The sequence below is a fragment of the Castanea sativa genome, chromosome 9 (assembly GCF_040712315.1).
Source record: "Castanea sativa cultivar Marrone di Chiusa Pesio chromosome 9, ASM4071231v1".
Taxonomy (NCBI): Eukaryota; Viridiplantae; Streptophyta; class Magnoliopsida; order Fagales; family Fagaceae; genus Castanea; species Castanea sativa.
This window is the reverse complement of record NC_134021.1, coordinates 22640616-22662103: the sequence shown is the minus strand read 5'-3', so window position 1 is coordinate 22662103 and position 21488 is coordinate 22640616. Positions and strand designations below refer to the sequence as shown.

General features: G+C 35.6%; 2 protein-coding genes across 2 annotated transcripts; one reads left to right on the top strand and one right to left on the bottom strand.

Annotated features, from left to right (window-relative positions):
- Positions 1 to 6426: 6426 nt before the first annotated feature.
- LOC142608919 (uncharacterized) lies at positions 6427 to 7263 on the bottom strand. The gene is made up of 2 exons (XM_075780575.1): positions 7139 to 7263; positions 6427 to 7057 (listed from the first exon to the last, which is right to left on the bottom strand). Exons 1-2 carry the CDS (start codon positions 7261 to 7263, stop codon positions 6427 to 6429), a joined length of 756 nt encoding a protein of 251 aa, XP_075636690.1.
- A 6466-nt stretch (positions 7264 to 13729) lies between these two features.
- LOC142610302 (putative RNA polymerase II subunit B1 CTD phosphatase RPAP2 homolog) lies at positions 13730 to 20680 on the top strand. The gene is made up of 7 exons (XM_075782088.1): positions 13730 to 13985; positions 15529 to 16131; positions 16310 to 16990; positions 17097 to 17290; positions 17389 to 17652; positions 19498 to 19656; positions 20151 to 20680. Exons 2-7 carry the CDS (start codon positions 15543 to 15545, stop codon positions 20253 to 20255), a joined length of 1992 nt encoding a protein of 663 aa, XP_075638203.1. The 5' UTR covers positions 13730 to 13985; positions 15529 to 15542; the 3' UTR covers positions 20256 to 20680.
- The last annotated feature ends 808 nt before the right edge of the window (positions 20681 to 21488 follow it).

Here is a 21488-nt window from a genome sequence, read left to right as displayed (position 1 = left end):
AATTCTTAACATTCCCCTAAGCTAGTAGGACCTACCGGAAGACAAAACTTATGTGGGTAGGTAGCATAAAAGGAGAATTCATTGTCATAACTCAAAAGCGCTTACTATATAGTGTGGTGGAATCACATAGTGAGGGAGAAAGCTCATCTGGCACCCACCCTAGGTCACCATTGTGGAGGGAAATGTGGCACCTAAAAATTTCCCCCAAAATCCGTATATTTGCTTGGAGAACCTACAACAATGCTCTTCCAACAATGGTAAATTTGAGCAAAAGAGGTATTAAGTTTGTGTGGGCAAGAGGCTGAAACAATCACACACTCACTCCTTAGATGGAAGGAATGCCCAGTTGCAGTCACTGCTAACCCCCGCGACTTCACTAACACAGCAATGAGCTTCCTATCAGATGGAACTTCTAGAGACTTGGAAATCATCTTCACGACAGCTTGGTCTATCTGGTTCAATCGTAATCAAATGGTGCATGATTCTATCAACTAGTCTCCAAACCAAATCTGGTGTTTTGCCTCTAGAATTATCCATGACTGCAAAAAAGCCTCTGTTGGAGACCAGTTGGAGAAAACCTCCAGCTGGTGAGCTAAGTTGGAAAAAACCTCCAGCTGGTGTTTATAAAATAAACATGGATGGTGCGACATCAAATGATGAAAGGAACTCTAATGTTGGGGTGGTGATTAGCGATTCTAACGAATCAGTCACAGCTAGCTTGAGCAAGACCCTTCCAAGTCACTACTTGGTTCCGGAGACACAAATTATTGCTTTGGATGCTGGCATTTTACTAGCTCTACAAATGGAGCTTAGACAAATCATCCTTGAATCTGACTCTCCTACAGTAGACTAAGGTGTTCTATCAAATGAAACAAGCGGGGAAGCTGGGCATCTAATCCAAGGAATCATCAGCCTACTTGGTTATTTTGGCAGCTGCCAGATTAGGCATCTGGAAAGGGGCTATAATAGGGTTGCACATGAGCTTTCTTGATATGCTAGATATATAGAGATAAATCAGGAGTTTCTCCTCCCATGGTGCAACACCTCCTCCACCTAGATTGTCTCTAATTCTCTATTTGTTTTTAGGTTTCTTTCCTTGTTGCACTCTAATTTCAGTTTTTATAATATCAGTTATCCATAAAAAAATAAAAAAAAGAATCAAAGTCGGTTTGCAAGTGAAGGACATTGCTCAAAGAGTAAAGTCATATGTTATCAAATTTCCTTCATTGATTTAGATTATGATAAATCTTATATGATTAACTTTTAGTTGTTCTTAAGATTCATGAATCAAAGTATGAAAAAAATTTGACCAAGTAGAATCTCCTATTAAAATTTTGAGCGAAAATGCACATTTGTTATTAAGTGTAAAATATTTTTACAAAAAAATTTAACAAGAATTTATAAGTGCAAATTTAAAGTTTTTAGCAAGTTGTAAACACAAATATACAAAAAGTTATATAAGTTCATGGCAAATGATAGCAATTGATGATTTTTTTTTGAGAATTCAGACTGTAATTTTATTGAATCAACAGAAACTTCTGTCAGCTATCACAAGATTGGTAGCAGTAGTAGTACTCATCACTGTGGATGTCTTCTAACCAAATTTGAGGAGCAATAGAGTGCTTGGCCAATTTGGCCAGGTTATTAGCAACGGCGTTGCCCTTGCGTTTAACATGAAAAAAGAATAGGAAATGAAATTGGCAGCAGTACGCCTTGAGTCATCCACCAGATTACCAAAGGCAGCCAAGCACTTTGAGTCAGAGGTGAGATGTTTAAAAATAACCTGAGAGTCCCCTTCAAGCACCACATCCTGAATTCCAATCTCAAGACCAAAGTGCATCGCTTGTCAACAAGCCATGTCTACTACGTCTTCCACCGATGGGGGCAGAATAATTCTTTCTGAGAGAGTTGCAATCACTTCACCCTCTGAATCAGGAATCACCACTCCAATCCCTGCCATTCGAATATCCTGGAAAATTGATGATGTTGTCACCGCATTAAGAATCAAAATGAATAATCTTATGGTTCCATAATTTTCTACATATGGTATGGGTGATTTTACATTCTGAAGGAGTAATGTTATATTTGATCAAATGCCATTCATGGATTCTGTGATTTTATGACTTAAATTTGAGTTATTCTTAAGATCCATGAACCAAAGTGTAGGAAAATTCCTACAAATTTGCTTAATGGTACTAAATGTTGGGCTGTTAAAAAATAACATACTTATAAAATATGTGTAGTTGAAATGAGAATGTTAAGATGATTAAATGGAAATACATAGAAAGATAAGAATGAAAATGAGAAAATTCGCTTAAAGATATGGGTAGTTCCTATTGATGAAAAGTTGAGGGAATGTTACTTAAGGTGGTTCGGTCATGTTTAAAAGAGAATGACTAATGCAATAGTAAGAAATAATGAGTTGGTTGTTAGGGAACAAAAAAAAAGGTAGAGAAAGACCAAAAATCACATTATTAGAAGTAATAAAAAAAATGACATGTCAATTAAGGAAGTAACATTGAGTATGGCTTTAGATAGAGTAGAACGATGGAAAAGAATAAATATGTCCAACTCTAACTAATTTGTTGAGAATCCATAATTGACTACAATCCGAATATTGAGCTATAAATGCGGTGACAAAATCACATTGTTTTTTTTTTTTTTTTGAGAGAGAGTTTTAACTTATGGCATCCGCTCCTGATAATAGCTATTTATCATCAGACCAAGACAAATCACATTATTGTTGTTTACACAGTTTTAACCTATGACATCCGCTCCTAATAATATCACAAATTTAAGCCTGAGTTAAGTTAAATATATAGGTTTATTGAAAAAAGAATTCTAGAAAATAGGAACTACAATGATTCCTTATGTGGTAGAGAAATTGGAGAAAATTGCCGGTTGAGAGATTGATGCAAAGAGCTTTTGCAATAACAAGCATATCAAATCATTATATATATATATATATATATATATATATATATATATATATATATATATATATATATATATGCTTAGGAAAATCACCATTAATTAGGCATTAATGTTGTTTTTTTGTTTTTGTTTTTGGTGAGGAAAAGAAATTAACGTTTTGATCAAACAAATATAGAAAGAGAGAGTGTGATCAAACATAAATTAAGACAGAGTCGTGTGAGAATCACAATTTGACGGGACAACTTTTTAATTGATAAATTATCCAAAATACATGAAAATGATAGAAAATAAATTAATGCTTTAGTCCAAGATACAATTTATTAAAAGAAAATCGCATAGCTATGTTATGCGGGCACCTTGTACCAATAGAAAGTAAAATGAATATTACATCTAAAAGACCTAATCTAAATCTGATTGACTAAGTTCAATGGTTAGTTACTAGGTAGGAAGGTGTTAGACACTAAACTTGTCCAACCGAAAGTTGTTCTCCCAAGATATAATGGCCAATATCATGATTTAAACAATCCTATCACACATTATTAGGAACAAAGTGGTTGTATCATATACCCCACAAAATACTATTGAAGAGACACTTAGTGCACGAGTGGCACTTTGTAGTGAGAAGATTATTAGGATACTTGATAGATTCATGTTTCTAGGTAGGGGTTCGCATCCAATCCCCAACCTGACGAAATTGACACAACCCAACGCCTCGTGTTAGTTTTTCATTGTTATGGGTTAAGTTGGGTTGAGTTGGAAGTTTTATTTTTAGCCTTGGGTTGGGTTAAGTTTGGGTTGACAGTATTTTGAACCCACATGGCCCAACCCAACCTAATATATATGTTTATTTTTATTACACTTATTTCAATAATTTATTTTGATTTGTATTGGTATTTTGATAATTAGCTTTGTTGAATTTGGAAATTCGGTATTCAATCTATGCATATTATGTGAATTGTAATAATCTATTTAAAAACTGCCTTAAATAATTGATGAAAACCTTTTTTTTTTTTCTTAGAAATATAACATTTAAGCCCTAACCCACATGAGTTGGGTTGGGTTTGTTTTTACACACTTGTGATGGGTTGCGTTTAGAATTTTCCAACCCAACAAGGTCAAGTTAGGTTGTAAAAACCCTCCAACCCAATTTATGCACTCCCTTATTTCTAGGCAAGCTTACAAAGTTGGTGTAAAAGGACTAGAATGTGATCTGACCACCCTTCCAATTTGGTTATTCTAAAAAACCGAAAATTTTAAGAAAAATTGGAGAAATAAATCAACCTATGCATGCCCCAAATAATTTAGGTGGGATAACAAAACAAAAAAACACAAACATGTGTAAAGTAGGCTGGTAAGTGATCGGAACCAATGGCAACTTCTATTTATTTATTTATTATTTATTGAAAAGAAGAACCAATGACAACTTGAAATAATATTCTATATAATACCAATTGTGCCATATACAACTTGAAATTTTTATTTATACGGTGACTGTAACTTAAAAAAAAAAAAAAGATAAGATTTAAAATTAGAACACTCGTTGAAAGGTAATGATGGCTTAATTGATGAAAAAGGTAGAAGAGAGTTACTTGTGACAGTTTGCCATGTGCAAATATAATTAACAAGTGTTTGTTTTCCTCTTTTAATTAATAAAAATTAATCTTGTATATATCTAAATCGTTTAACTTAGAATTGATCCTGGATACGTATTGACAAGTATTAAGATATTAACCCAAATGATAATAAAGAGCTAATTATGAGGAATATTAACCGGTAAATTATAAATGAAAATGGCCAAATACCATCTTTGGGCGAAATTATTAGTGTTCTATCACTTTTTACGAAAATAATTAATGATCTACCACTATTAATTGAGGTGGAATTTAGGGTACACTCTCCACGCACTAGTTTGAACCCTTCTTTGCGAAATCACCAATTTGATATTATTTTTTAAACAATTTTAGCCTGAATTGAATTGATTTTTTTCCCTTGTGTACTAATACCACCATGATCATGTCAAAATCATGAAATAGGACAAATTACAACTTACCTACTTGTGGTTTGGCTGAAATTTAAATTGCCTACTTACGGTTTGAAATCCATCTTTAAATTACACTTTACCCACCTAAGGTTAGCTCAATTAGATTTTTGTAATCCATATTTATTAAAAATAGGGCTAAATATATTTTTTTACTCCACTTTTATCTCTCTCCTCTAAAGAAAAAGAAAAAAAAAACATATGTACAAAATCAAATAAGATAAAAAAGAATCCAAAGAAACACTTGCATTACAAGATTCCAAACCAAGTAGGCAATTTAATATCAACCAAATCTCAAATGGGTAAAGTGTTAAATTTTAAACTACAAATAGGCAACTTAAATTTCGGTTAATCTACAGGTGGGTAAGCTGTAATTTGCCCAATGAAATATTAACTATGTATATTGGAATGTTAGTTGCATTTCATGTGAATTTGGCCACATTGCTATGAAGATTTTTTTTTTTAATATGCATAGTGTATTAAATATAAAATAAAAGTTTTAGATACTTGTAAATTTTAAATAGTATCATTTCTATTAAATACCTAAATTCAATCTCAAACAGATTCTTTTCAAACCTCACTCAAATAATCAAATTAATGGTTGGCAAAAATAGGGCCTAGTCTAGGGCCGACTCAACTCATTTTGGGGCTAGACGCCAATGTAAAATGTATTATTAGTTAATATTTTAAAATCGATATATGAATTAGAAAAAAGAATCAAATTTTTTATATAATTTAATAAATTAATTGAACTATTTTCATATGATTTATAAAACATATTAAAAAACTTTTAATTCTAAAAATATCGAAACAATCAATATTGGAATAAACACCATATTTTAGATGGTCACTGTCTCTCTTAGCAATATTGGACTTTAGTTACTGAATAATGGAATTCAGTAATAAATTTGTCTCAAAAACTATTAATTTTGATTAAAAGAGAAAGGAAAAGTTTTTTTTTTTTTTTTTTTTGAAGATTGAAGTTTTTTATACTCTTAAACTACCACAAATATAGTAAAACCTATTAATAAAATTTCAAATATTTGAAATGAAAACTAATTTTTATTTATTAAAATTTTGGCCTTAATTAAGATTTTTACAATCCGAACCAATGCCAACTTCTATTTATTAATTTTTTTTAAGAGAAGAACCAATGACAACTTAATACATGTCTACTAGCTACATTTCACATAAAGATATCATATTTTGTATAATAACAATTGTGCTATATACAACTTTTATGGCTAAATATTGAGCTATTAAGAATAAACTTATTCATACAATGAGAATATTAAAATGATAAGTGGAACTACAAGAAAAGAAAAGATACAATTTGAAATTAGAAAAATTATTGGAACATAATGGTGGTTCTTATTGATGAAAAAGTTAAGAGACTTACTTGATATAGTTTTTTTTTTTTTTTTTTGTTTGATGTGAAATACTACTAAACTTTATTAATCAGAAGAATTGACAAATATAGACTGGTTGAGAGCTTGTTCAAGGAAACAAGGAGTCTCTTCAACCCAAATGGACAAATTTGCAATGCCTAAAGCATGTCTTGCAAATAAATGGGTTGACCTATTGCCATTTCGACCAACATGGGCAAAGTCTACACAACGAAAACTATGGGAAACAGCTACAGAACTATAAACCAGAGCAACAACTGATAAAGGAGGAGGAGAAAAGTCCCTTAAGGCATTAACCAGCGTCACAGAATCACTCTCAAGCGTGTAGTCCTGTATAGACATATCCTTGGCAAATTGAAGACCCAGCTCAACAGCCTTTGCATCAGCTTCAATGGCGCCCAGGGGAGCTTCTATCTTTTTACTACAGGCACCAATCAACTGTCCCGTTGCATCCCTTATCAAAATCCCAACACCTGCCAATTTTTGCTCTTTGAAAACGGCACCGTCCACGTTGATTTTGTAGCGGGTTGGCGAGGGAGGCGTCCACACCACTACCTCAGCTGACTGCTTCGGATACGCCGTAACCTCCATATATGCCTGATACTCACTTAAGTACTCCAACACCCCTTGCAATAAGGCCTGACATGTCTTCTTCGCACCCCCATTTCTACACTTGTTCCTATTCGACCAAATTGCCTAAGCCACGACAATTAGCTTCTCCACCCCACTGTGATCCCACTGAGCTACCATTACCACATACCAAAGCATATCCATGACTGACCCAAAGTGATGAACCAAAGAGTCCCGAAACAAATTAGACGTAAGCCAGACCTCCCTAGCTCGCTGGCAGTGCCAAAACAAATGGGCCGTAGTCTCTTCCTCCATATTACATTCATGACAATAGCTATCCAACAACACTTTGCGCCTGACCAGGTTCTCCTTTGTGGGCAACACATCTTTGAAAGCCCTCAAAGCAAAATGGCGGATCTTATGTGGAATATTGCAGCTCCAGAGGTACTTTCAAAACCTCCTCAACTGACTACCATCAGACACTTCTCCCACTGGTACAATTGAACTCATCTCCATGGCAAGCTTATATGCACTTCGGACACTAAAGAGACCATTGTGTGTCAAAGCCCAGACTTGCTTATCCTCTGGCAGATTAGCACTTAAAGCTTATCCTCTGGCAGATTAGCACTTAAAGCAATGCTGCAAATTAAGTCAGCTTCATGAGGCAGGAAGACTTGCCGCACCAGCTCATTTTTCCAGGCACCATTCACTTCATCTATAAGAGTTGCAACCTGAAAGTCCTCAGGTAGCCTTGAGACAGGAGATACAATTTTATAAGTTGAGGGAGAGGACACCCATTTATCCTTCCAAATCATGATGCTATGGCCATTACCCACTTGCCACCTTTTGCCTTTCTTGACTAGTGCCTGAGCCACCAAAATACATCTCCAAGCAAATGAAGGATTTTTCCCAAGACTTGCAATAACAAACTCACACCTTGGAAAATATTTGGCCTTAAAAACCTTATATAAAAAGGAATCATTTCCAGAATGGAGCCGCCATCCTTGTTTTGCCAACATGGCCAAGTTAAATTGTTTCAGTTGCTTAAAACCCATACCCCCACAAGCCTTCGGAGCACAAAGTTTCTCCCAACTGATCCATGCCATTTTCCGTTCCTCCTTACATTGCCCCCACCAAAAATTCCTAATAATACTTGTCATCTCATCACAAAGGGAGTCAGGAATTTTAAAGCAGCTCATAGTATATGTCGGGATAGCTTGGGCCACTACTTTTATCAGAACTTCCTTTCCAGCTTTAGAAAAAAGATTTTCCTTCCAACTTGCCAACTTTTTAGCCAATTTTGTCTTGACTTCCTTACAAGTATTCTTCTTATTCCTTCCCACTAACGATGGAAGACCCAGGTACTTCTCATGCTACCGAATCGCTTGAGCACCAAACCTAACTTTTATCTCGTCTTGGATCTCCTTAGCTGTGTTAGGGCTGAAAAACAGAGAAGTTTTGGCCCAGTTCAGTTGTTGGCCAGAAGCTTGCTCATACGTGCACAGTACTTTCTGTAGGGCTTCACGTTCTTCAATGGTGACTTTGCAAAAAATTAAACTGTCATCTGCAAAAAATAAACGAGAAAAAGGCAAGGGCCTCCCCAACACACAAATACACCTTCCAACAAACCATTAGCTACGGCTTTTTTAATTAGTGCAGAAAGACCTAACCCACAAATCAAAAATAAATATGGAGAAAGCAGATCACCTTGGCGTAGCCCTCTGGAAGGAATAATATGACCACTAGGTTTACCATTGACACGAACAGCATAAGTGACTGAAGAAATGCATTGCATCATTAAGCTTCTCCATCTTGAGTGAAACCCCAATTTCTCCATTATTTTGTCTAAGCATGTCCATTCCACCCTGTCATAAGCCTTGCTCATATCAAGCTTGAGAGCCATCTCTCCTTTAGCCCATGTTTTCTTCAAATTAATTTGGTGCATCCCCTCAAAAGCCACTAAAACATTATCAGTAATCAATTTACCATTCACAAAAGCACTTTAAGTATCACTGATAATAGATGGGAGGATTTTTTTTAAGTCTGTTGGCTAAAGTTTTAGATGCCAGTTTGTAAATGACATTACATAGACTTATTGGTCTAAACTAAGTAACTCTTTTAGGTGAGTTATTTTTAGGGACCAAAACAATATTGGTTTTATTAAATTTTGGAGGGGTAATGCCTAAATTTAGGAAATGCAAAATTGTCTTAGTCACTACACCACCTACAGTAGACCAAAATTTTTGGAAGAAAGAGGGGTAATACCATCCGGGTTTGGAGCCTTTAAAGGATACATCTGTTTCAGGGCTTTGTTCACTTCACCTGCTTGGAATTCCCTCACCAGCATGGAATTCATTGATTGTGTCACTTTATGTTGAATGGTCTCCATAATTTCTGTGAAGTCTGATGGTTCTGAGGAAGTGAACAAATCAGAGTAGTACTCAATAAACACCTTCTCAATCTTCCCTTGATCAATCTGCCACACATCTTCAGCATCAAAAACCCCTTCAATTAAGTTCTTCTGAAACCTTGTTGAAGCCCTTGCATGAAAGAAACGGGTGTTTTGGTCTCCCTCCTAAAACCAATTCAGCTGTGCCCTCTGTTTCCACATGGCATCTTCTTTATCAAGCCAACAATTCAATTCCACTCTAGTTTCTCTTAACTCTTTGATGACCGCCGGTGATGAAGCTTGCATCTCCAACCCCTCTAAACGTTTTTGTAAACAAGAAATCTTCTTTCCCACATGCCCATACTCATTCGCATTCCATACCTCCAATTTGTTTCGGCAAGACTCCATGCAAGATAAAATAGGAAAATCCGAAGCCATACACAACCCTTCCTCCCATGCCTCTGTCACAACTTTCTCACATCTCTCATCCTTCAACCACATAGACTCGAACCTAAAGATTTTCTTGTATTTCTGGTGTTTTTTCTTTGAGAACAGATGCAGCAAAAGAGGATTATGGTCAGAAACAGAAGAGAACTTATGATGAAGCTTTGCAGTAGGTAATAAAGAATGCCAATCTGTAGAAGCTAGGGCTCTATCCAGACGCTCCCTGATTTGAGTGCCATCTCGTCTCTGGTAAAACTATGTGAATTTCGGACCTACAAAACCAACCTCTTTCAGCCCACAATAATTAATAAAAGCATTAAACTGGGCCATTTGTTGAACAGGCCTAGATGCACCACCCTCCTTCTCCACTTGACATCTAATTTCATTGAAGTCCCAAATGACTAACCATGGCACCTGTGAGCTATCCCTTAAAGAATTAAGCAATCTCCACGATTCCACCCTTTGTGAAGTCTCAGGATGACCATAGAAGCCTGACAAATGCCAAAACCCAATCCTTTCACCCCCTTAATCAAAGCATCAATAAACGAGAGTGAAGAATTAAGAATACCCACTTTAATATCAGACTTCCAAAATAAAGCCAACCCCCCCTTTAATCCATCACTTGGTACAACAAAGTTGTCCTTAAAACCACACTAATCATGTACAATTTTTACCCACTCTTCATTCGACTTTGTTTCGATCAAGAAAACCAAGTTGGGATCTTCTAACCTAATAACCTTTTTCAAGGTGTTAACTATCTAAGGGTTCCCAAGCCCTCGACAATTCCAACTTAAAAGACTCATTGGACTTGGTAGGGTTGCCCAGCAACCTCCTCTAATCCCAAGTGTGTGGCAAATAAAATATTGAGTCTTTTTGTCTCATCATCAACTTTCTGTTTCTTTTCATTTTCAGGCACACCCCTCTCTGCACTACCTCCACCCTCAGCTTTTCTTTTTGGGCCTAAAATCTCCACTTTATCCATATGCATTTGCTCATTATTGGGCCTACAAGGTAGCCTAGTCCACGTACCTTTTTTATGCTCTTTAGTGAGGTCAGCTCATTCATTCCTAGCTGCAGCATTTGACTCTTTTGATGCTTGTTTACTATGCCCTACATTTTTCCTTTTCTCTGAAACTTCAGTCCATCCCACTGAAAATTCCACACTACCCAAATTAGGTTGCATGCTAGCAGAGATTTTTTCACACCCCACTACCTCTGACTCCCCTAGCAGCTCCACAGAACCATGCACCAAATCTGGACACACCTCATCCACCTCCTTTCTCTTGATATTGCGGATAACCTCGGCAACTAGTGCGTTTGAAGTTGGGATATTATCAACAAGCTCCTTATCTAATTCTTCAATTATCGCTTCAAAATTTGTTGCATTTTGGAGGTTTTTTGAAGTACCAGGTATCTCGGAGGGCACACAAACCAACTCACCCATCGCACCGTCATCCTTGGACTGTTCTACTGTTGTTTTAGACTTACCTAGACCCGAACCACCCACTTCTACTCCCTAAATCAGCGGGGTTGCAGGTTGTCGAGTAAACCCATGTGACACAGGCACTCCACCCCTAACAGATCGATCAACTAGGCCTCTGATTGGCTCGGAATCATAACCCTTCACTTCAATAACTTGTCTCTTGGCCGGACTACATAATGAAGCCTTAATCTAGTGCCCATACTGTTGACGTTCCAACGGCAGAGTTCCATTGCTCTTCAGCCATATTTCACATTCCTTATCATCATGTGACAGCATCCCACACCAAAAATAAATATTGGGTAATCTCTCATACTAAAAGGATACCCATCCCTCTAAGTCATCCACAAAGTTTACCTTTCTTCCTTTGCACAAGGGGTGAGAGATATCAACCCAGACTCTAACCTGCATAAAAGTTCCTCCTAGCATCTCTGAATCATCCCGAGGAATAACAACTTCACCAATTGATTGACCGATTTCAATGGCAATCTCTGGGTTCATAAACTTGTATGGGAGATCATGTATTTGAATCCAAAATTTAACTATGTTAAACTCAACCTCCTTTATAGGTTTATTACCTTCAAACTGTTGTATCACTACTAAATATCAATCATAAGACCAGGTTTCCCCAAGCAAAACTTTTACAGCGTCCACCTCCTGATCAAAAGTAAATAGGAGTATATTGTCTCCCACATTAGTAATATGGAAGCTAGCCTTTGTGCGCCAAAGAGGGCGAAATGTACGCGCCACCGCCTCAATGTTCAGTGCCCTCTTTGTAAAGAATTTCGCTGCTAACACACACTCTGGCATCTGGTTTTTCTTCGACAACACTACTTTCTTGCCTTCCCACTCCGAGAGAGACAAGTTATCACACTTACGAGTGAGGTCTTCCATCCGCAATCACCACAAAGTATCCCCACCCAAAGTAAAAGAGAAGCAAACCCTAGCCTTACTAGTATTAGAGTACTATAGGGAAGTAGCACGTCTTTCTCGAAGAGAAAGGTAACGACAATACTACAGCCTAGGTTTGGGGAGCGGTGGGAACCCTAATCCTAGATCGAGAACTTACTTGATATAGTTTGATCATGTGCAAAACGATAGGGCTACTAAGGGATAGGGGTCATGGCTCCCTCAAAGCTCCCCCCCCCCCCCCCCACACACACACACACACACACACACACACACACACACACACACACACACACACACACATATATTGGCTCCTTCAATTGTATGTGTGTGTGAGTGTAATAAAATTAGATTAAAACAATCTATTTCTCTAATGACTTAACCAACAGATTGAATATATACACATTTGTTTTTTACATTATTCTTAAGAGATTAAGCGAGATAGATCTTCTTTATCATACAATTTGCTTTTGATTAAAAGATAGATATAAATTGTAATATTTTTCTTAATCTAAGCACGTATTTATTAAGTTTGATTGACACCTTTCTAATTTTTTTTTTTACATTTTTAGTTTATAAAATACTTAATTTGCATGTTGAAAAATCCGAAGCTATTCAAGAGCTCAATTATTCTTTTGAGTACATGTAGTTACCCCATCTCACACATATTAAGTAATTACAATGAGGAATTACCTTTTGAGTAATCCCAAGATGCTAGTTAGTAATCTTGAATTCAAGATCTCATTGATCTTATGAGGCCCTAAAAACCATTATACTAAAATCTTTGTGATTTTTTGACATTACTATATAAAGCATAATATTAGTATATAAATAATTTAATTGATCATTACATTTTAATCCCCCTCCCCAATAAAAGATATATTCTTAGCTGTGCACTATTGTGCATAGTAGAGCGATTAAATCACTAATTAGAAAAAATAAGTCTATTTAAGTCGAGGAAAAAAAAAGAAAGCGATAGATGAATACCTAAAATATTAAATAATACAAGTAGAATTTGTTAAAGAAAATAAGCTTCAATTAAGGGGATGACAAAGGTATGATTTTTAAACATGATAAAATGTTTGGGGAAAAAAAAAAAACCTAAACTGGTCAACTGTGAGAATAGAAAGATCCGAAACCAACCCCAAAAATCTATAAAAATTTAAAAATATTTGACTTTTGACATATTACTATACATATATATATATATATATATATATATATATATATATATATCTATATATTTGATAAGATTTTTTGTTATTGTTATTGTTATTGTTGTTGTTGTTGTGTGGAGAAAGTGACATACTACTAGTTCATCTCATCAAGATCTTTAACATACCTTGAAGTGAGCTCCCGTGAGGTTTACAAAAAGCAAAATAAAAATTCTCTTAAAAAAAAAATTCTATGGTATAGAATAGATAGTATGGATATGGTAAAGTCTCTTAAAAAAAACAAAAACAAAAATGGTATAATAATATGATCAATATTGTTATTAAAATATCATTAAAAAAAAAACAGTGGTACAAAAAAAGAAAGTTTGAGTTTTTAATTGGACAGTGTATCTATATACATATAAAAAGAAGTATGTAAAATAAAAAGGGGACTTATCCGAAAGAGAGCGAAGAATAGGTAGAGATGAATTGGGTTATGGGTATGAGGAGAAACCCTAATCTATGAAGCTGAAATAATGGCTTTGCGAAATCGAATGCTCTCTCTGATCTAACTTACCTCTTCTCTCTCTCTCTCTCTCTAGCCCACCGTGCCCTCTGTCGCAAACTCGAAGTCCAACCCCACTGTTAAGTCTCTGTTCTCGTAAGTACTCTCTCTTTGCATAATATTTCTAGATATGGATATATGAGCTTTTTTTGTGAAATTTATGTTCTTTTTGATCATTGGAACTCAACTCTTGAGTAAAATAGTGAATTTCAGTTCAATTAGACTCTGAAAAATGCTTTCTTTCTTTCTTTCTATGTGGGCTTATTTATGATGAATCTGCACACACAAAAAAAAAAAGAAAAAAAGAAAAAAAAACTGATTCATTGTAGTGTAGTGGGAGTTTGAATTTTAATATTTGGAAACTATTTATTATCATGGGCATGTAAATACTTTGAGTTTGAGGTATTTTCGCTACAATAAGATGAGTTTTTGTGTAAGAATGTTACTGTGGCGACCCCAACAGCCTTTTTTAGCTCAATTGACAACTTCTAGTGTTTACAACGGGAGATGTAATGTTGCTGAGGCAACAGCATTTTGCTAGGTCCTATCACTCCTTATTCCGATTTCCGATAGAGAGATTGGGCAATTGGGCATTTCCCCCATTGGTTCCAAATCCCCACTGGTTTTGCTTGTTAAACCTCCCAAAGTAGCTTGCTTTGATTCTTTCAGCAAGATGACCCATTGGCCTTGGCCATGTTTGGTTGCTTAGGAAATGGAGGAAATGAAATATTGAATTGATGCATTTTTGTTAGTTGGGTATGCAAAATTTTATGGTGTCTTATGTAAATATTGTGTTGATTTTGTGTCTTTTGAATTGTTTTAGATGGGTCAATATGCTTTATGTTGAGCTATCTATGATGAATGAGACAAGGGTAATGGTATTGATAATACTAAGGTTGGTTCTATGGGGATTTGCTGTTGGCTTTTTGTAACGTTATTATGGTGAAACCTTGTTTTCTATGTTAACTAGAGATTGGTTTGGTTTTATGGGGTTGTCCAATTAGTTTATATGTCTACATAAGCTACGGTTATGGATGAGATATATCAGTTTAATTATATCTGAATTGTTTAATAAAAGTCTCCACCTGCATAGTCAAATTAAAATTTCCAGTTATTAATATGTCCCATTTATGTTGATAGTATGTCATAGAGGATGGCATATCGTTTTTTCAAGGTTCCATGTCTGAATACTCTGTTAAACTAATAATTAGATCTAAGTTGTAGCCCCTTTGCATATACATCCATTCCTTTTCTTTCGTACTCTTTTTTTTTCTTCTTTCCCTCCTTCTGGGGTTTCAAATCTTTATCCTGGCCCTCTATAAACTGGCAGGACCAATGACTGTAGACTACGTATTGAGCTACAGTTGTTATAAAACAGAAAGTGGTGTTAGAAATTGTTACCTTCACGTGTATGGCTGATGAGGAAACACTGCAGCAGTAAAATTGCTTGAAATTGTTGTTATTACTATTATTATCTCTAAAAATTGCAGTGAGCCTGAGTTCTGTAGTTGTAGTTATCTTTCTAGGAGTCCTATTTTTTTTCCCTACCTATATTTTCTTTTGTTCTTTTCTTCCTTTAAAACTATATCAGCTGAAAGGTTTGAACTTTGAAATTTCTCTAACTAGATCATTACTTCAGGTGGTCTTTTTCCAATGGCAAAGGATCAATCAATCTCTCTGAAAGATGCTGTCTACAAATTGCAACTTTCCCTCCTTGAAGGAATTAGTGATGACAGCCACCTTTTTGCTGCTGGATCTCTGATGACACGCAGTGACTATGAAGATGTTGTGACTGAGCGTTCAATTACAAACCTCTGTGGTTACCCTTTGTGCTGCAATTCTCTGCCCTCTGATCGCCCTAGGAAGGGCCGGTTTCGTATTTCCTTGAAGGAACACAAGGTTTATGATCTGCAGGAGACATACATGTATTGCTCTTCAAGTTGTGCTGTTAACAGCCAAGCTTTTGCTAAGAGCTTGCAAGATGAGAGATGCTCAATTGTGAATTCAGAAAAACTTAATGAGGTTCTGAGATTGTTTGGGAATGTGAATTTGGATTCTGAGGGGAATTTAGGAAAGAATGGAGATTTAGGATTGTCTGGCTTGAAGATTCAGGAAAAAAAAGAAATCAAGGCAGGGGAAGTGTCTCTGGAGCAGTGGATTGGTCCATCAAATGCAATTGAAGGTTATGTTCCACAGAGAGACCATAGTTCCAAGCCTTCACTTTCCAAAAATCACAAAGAAGGTATGAACTTTAATTTTTTAGCTTGGAGTGTGGATAGTTTCTCTTTGATTTGTTATATCAGATCCATTGCAGATATGCAACCATTAAGTTGTATCTTTTGAGACTTATGCTTAGGTTCCTGAGAAAAGTGGAGGATATAATTTTTGGCATCAAAATAAGCTTGGATTGTATGTTGCAGGGTCCAAAGTTAACAATACCATGTCCAGTGGTAAAAAAGACTTCCATATTAGTGAGATGGACTTCATGAGTACTATAATCACTGCAGATGAATATAGTGTCTCAAAAATGCCATCAGGTTCAACAGAGACTGCTTCCAACACTAAATTCAAAGAACCAAAAGAAAAAATGAGTTATATGGATTTAGATGGTCAACTCTCCACATTGGAAAACCCACCTGCTCTTGCAAAGAATGGTTCTGAATGGAAATCAAGCAGATCAATTGGGGAAAAGAGTAAAATAATAAAAAATGATGATCCTAGTATGCAAGAGGTGCCTTCAGCATCAAATCCCTGCCAAACTAGTTTCAATTCAAGTACTGCAGAAGCAGAAGAGGAAGCCCAAGCTGAGAAAGCGGCCAAATCAAGTAAAATAATGATCAAATCCTCTCTTAAACTTTCAGGTGCTAAGAAGCTTAGTCGCTCTGTTACCTGGGCTGATGAGAAAGTTGATGGCACGGGGAGTGGAAATCTTTGTGAGTTTAGTGATGGGGAAAATAAAGAAAGTCATGATATATTAGGCAGTACAGATGTGGGAGATAATGATGAAATGCTACGCTTTGCATCGGCTGAAGCTGTTGCAATGGCATTGAGCGAGGCAGCAGAAGCTGTTGCTTCTGGTGAATTTGATGTCACTGATGCTGGTATATAACTGTATACTTTTTAATTTGAGTACCAAGTTAGTTTTCGTTCTAGACAGATTAATTCAACCCCTAACTTCTTTTTTTCTTGTCTCACATTTATATCCAGTGTCTGAAGCTGGAATTATTATATTGCCACATTCCCATGATGCTGATCAAGGGGAGTTGATGGAAGATGGTGATCTGCTTGAACCAGAACCAGCTCCCTTGAAGTGGCCAACAAAGCCTGGAATTCCACAATCCGATTTCTTCAACCCTGAAGACTCGTGGTATGACCCTCCGCCAGAGGGTTTTGGTTTAAGTGTAAGTTTTTTTCTGTTCAAACCAAGGACATACCAGTTTTTATTTCACTATTTTTTTTTTTAAATATTTGACTGTATACAACCTTTAATGTCATTTAGTTGTCTCCTTTTGCGACAATGTGGATGGCTCTCTTTGCGTGGGTAACATCGTCTTCTTTGGCTTATATATATGGGAGGGATGAAAGTCTTCATGAAGAATATCTATCAGTAAATGGGAGGGAGTACCCCTGTAAGATTACCTTGGCAGATGGTCGTTCTACTGAAATCAAGCAAACGCTTGCCGGTTTTCTTGCTCGGGCTTTGCCTGGACTAATTACTGATCTAAGACTGCCGACACCAATTTCTACTTTGGAGCAAGGGATGGTATTGATCTTGAACCTGTCTGTTTTGTTTCAGCATTGATGGATAATGAAATGAAGAAAGTTGCACTAGTTTTTCCGTTAAGATTAAGTTAAGAAACTGTCATCTACAGAAATTAAGTTAAGAAACTACGTATAAAAAAAAAACAAGTTAAGGAACTAAATGCTGATTAAGTAAACCTCCGGAAAGAAGAAAACTCCCGGAAATATTTTCCTCATATTAAGTAAGCTATAAGTTACACATTATGTTTTAGTTTTCTAAAATCCGGTCTTTTTGGTTTTGTTTACCGGTACTCATAGTGGTTCTTGTCTCTAAAATTACTTCCACATCCATGAAGTATGTGCTATAAATTCCTTATTATAGCATAAAGAGAAATAGCAAGTCAGGTGTATGAAGTCTCTTTACTTCTTTGTGAACTGTCTATGACTAGGCTTACTTTTTTTATTATTCTTATCTATAACTAGGCTTACTAGATGCTTGTTGTTGGACTTTTGTGCCTAGCTTGTTGACTTATTTTTTGCTTAGTTCTAAAACTGGAACCATCATTTTATGTTTTGGAGAATTACAGGTCTCATGCCATCTAATTTCCAGGTGAACCAATTACATTTTTATTTCAATAATTTTTTTGGATGTGTAGGACTAAATTTTATTCTGCATAGCACAGTGATAACATCAGTTGGTAGATTAGCCACTGGAATCCTGTCTCCTATTGCTTTCAATTGAGTATACAATATTTTTATATTACATGAGAGGCATACAAGTTAACATCAGTTGGTAGATTAGCCACTGGAATCCTGTCTCCTATTGCTGTCAATTGAGTATACAATATGTTCATATTACATGAGAGGCATACAAATAATAGCCAGTGAGGAACTTATGACATGAAATCAATAATGGATGAAAATGTTTTCAGCTTTCCATTCTTTTATTACCACCTTCCGTGAGTTATTTGTATCTGCATTTTTTATTTTTTTGGAAAGGATTTGGTTCCAAACATGTTTGGAGCCTTGGGTTCCAACCATCAATAGGAAGATGACATGTGTTCCATTATGTGCAATGCACGACTGACTTGGTTGAATGTCATCTTCCTATTTTGGTGGTTGGAGCCCAAGGCTCCAATCATGTTTGCAGCGAAACTTTGTCTCTTTGTATTTTACTCTTAAAGTCCATTTCGATTGAGTGGGAGGGATGGGGAGTAGCAAGAGTAGAGTGAAATTGGCCCAAAATTTGGTTATTTTTAGCCAACTCTATTCTATCCCCCTCCACTCTCCCTTCCTCCCCCCAATCCAAATGGGCCGTCAGGTATATCAAGAGCCAATAATTCCCTGACTACCAATTTGTAAGGCTTCTTTTCATTTGCATAATCTTCTTGGTCATACTTGTGTCTCTCTTTTCCTTTTATTATAAGCAATTCAATACTTGTGTCATTATCCCAACAATCCCTACTTTGCAGTTGAATATCCTTTTAAAATCACATGAAAATAATATGTTAGAAAATATATGTTTGTTCCATTTTGGTCATTTTCACACCATGAGATGGTAAGGCGTGATGGTTATGAGGGAATGATATCACATAATTTTAACATATAATTTTCATTTTTAATTCTCTGGCAAAATATTCTCTATAAAGATAGTGTGATCATCCAGAATATCAAATCGTTTGTTTTTTATTGGTGAGCAATTGCTAGAATTTTTGATACAAGGGCTGAAGGAATGATGTCATATAATTTTAACATACAATTTTACGCTTCTTTTCTTGGCAAAAAATTCTCTAAAGTTAGTGTAATCATCCAAATGTCAATGACTTTTTTTTATTTGGTGAGCAAACACTAAGAAGTTTGGATACAGGGGCGCTTGTTGGATACAATGACTTTTGTTGATGCACTTCCAGCTTTCAGAATGAAACAATGGCAAGTGATCGTTCTTCTGCTCATTGAAGCTCTCTCCGTCTGTAGGATCCCTGCACTTACCCCACACATGACTAATAGGAGGATGTTGATGCAGAAGGTACCCTTTATTATATTCTGTCTTATCATCTTATATACTTAACAAGTCATTTGAAATTTTAGGTAGCACTATGCCAAGCTTGGCACATGTGTCTTAGATTTGCAGTTAGATATTATAGGAAGTTAAATTATAATATTGCAGTTATGGGCTTATAGCGTCTGTTTATTTATATGCTAGAATTATATATATATATATATAGTGTTAAAAGAAGAATAATTTCTTATCAGCCATTTCTGATGAGATTAAATCAGCTTATGAGTCTAGAAATTAGTTTTTTGGAAAATTAAAGAATATCTGATGTTGAAAGCAAAAAATTTAAGTTCTTAGGTTTTGGCTGCATTATACTGCTATAGATGGCTCTCAATGCCAAGATTCATACCTTTGTACTTTAACTTTGTAATGTGGAATCAAGACTACAATTTTGGATGTTTTCCATGTCTTTTGAATAAGGAAGGTTTTAACTGAATTTGCTGGTTTTGTTGTTGGCGAAATAGGTGTTGGATGGCGCCCAAATAGGTTTGGACGAATACGAGGTTATGAAGGATCTCGTGATTCCACTTGGCAGAGCACCTCATTTTTCATCTCAAAGTGGAGCTTGATTGAAAAAAAGAAAAAAGAAGGCCACTCTAATTCCCCATTTCATCTAGTGGTTTTTCATCAGTCATGGTGACTAATAATTATTGTGCTTTTTGTCATACTCTTTTCTGAAATTATGGGTTTATGGGCCAACATAAAGTTCTCTTCGAAAGTAATGTGGACGGTTTGATGTCGGCCATGAAATCCAATATGACAATTTGACAACCTGGTTTCAAGAATGAGAGGAAAGAAATTGTTGCTACCTTGTGTAATATGCGTTGAGAAAGAGTTGAATTTTGGAACTTTATTGTACATACTGAATATAGGGAAGGAAATTCTACATTAACTATTTGTTTTTGCAGAATGTTTGTAACTGATAATATCAGAAACACTAGGGATGGCCTGACGGTCTCTTGTTAATGAAAGAAAAGGTTTATACATGCCAAAAGGCCCAAAAGTTTATACATTGCATTTGATCTCTACTTATGCATCTTCATTGTGAAGGAGCTGGTTTAATGAGATAATTGTGAACTGTTTTTTTTTTCCTTAACTATTATGATAATACTTAAAAACCATCTTTACGTAATTGAATGATTGCTTCCAATAATAACTATTTATAAAAAAATCAATTGATGTTATAGACAGATGATATAGAACAATTATTATAGAGTGAACTTCATGAGTATAAATTCTATCAAAGCTATTTATTGAAAAAATTACTAAACTTTTAGATAAAAGCTAAGAAAATAACAAAATTTGGCTACAAACCAACAATAAGAATATATGTTCTCATTTATTAAACTACACATAAGTGATTGTATACAATTATTTTAAGCAAGTCATGTGCAATATAAGGACACATGTCATCTATCATTATTGCTTGTTTTGGGTTTGGTGCATTTCATTATGTAATAGGGTTGTATGGTCTTTTGGAATTTGGAATACAACTAAGTTTGCAGTCAAAATTTGTCTAAAAATAAAAATGGTAAAATGAGAAGTCGCTACCTTTCTAGGGTAATCTTTGGATTTCAAAAAATTAATTCCTCTAATCCTCTTTTAACTTTTTACTGAAAAAATTCAAGCCCTTGACCAGTGCTTTTAATTCAAAAGAGAACTAAAAAGGTTTATTCCTCACTTATAGGTATGTACAAGTCCAGCTTACCTAAACAAAACAAGAAAAATGAGAAAGGGCAGAGCTAGCATGGAATCAATAGAGAATTACCTACACACCACATTTTCAATTAGAGCAAGACTTA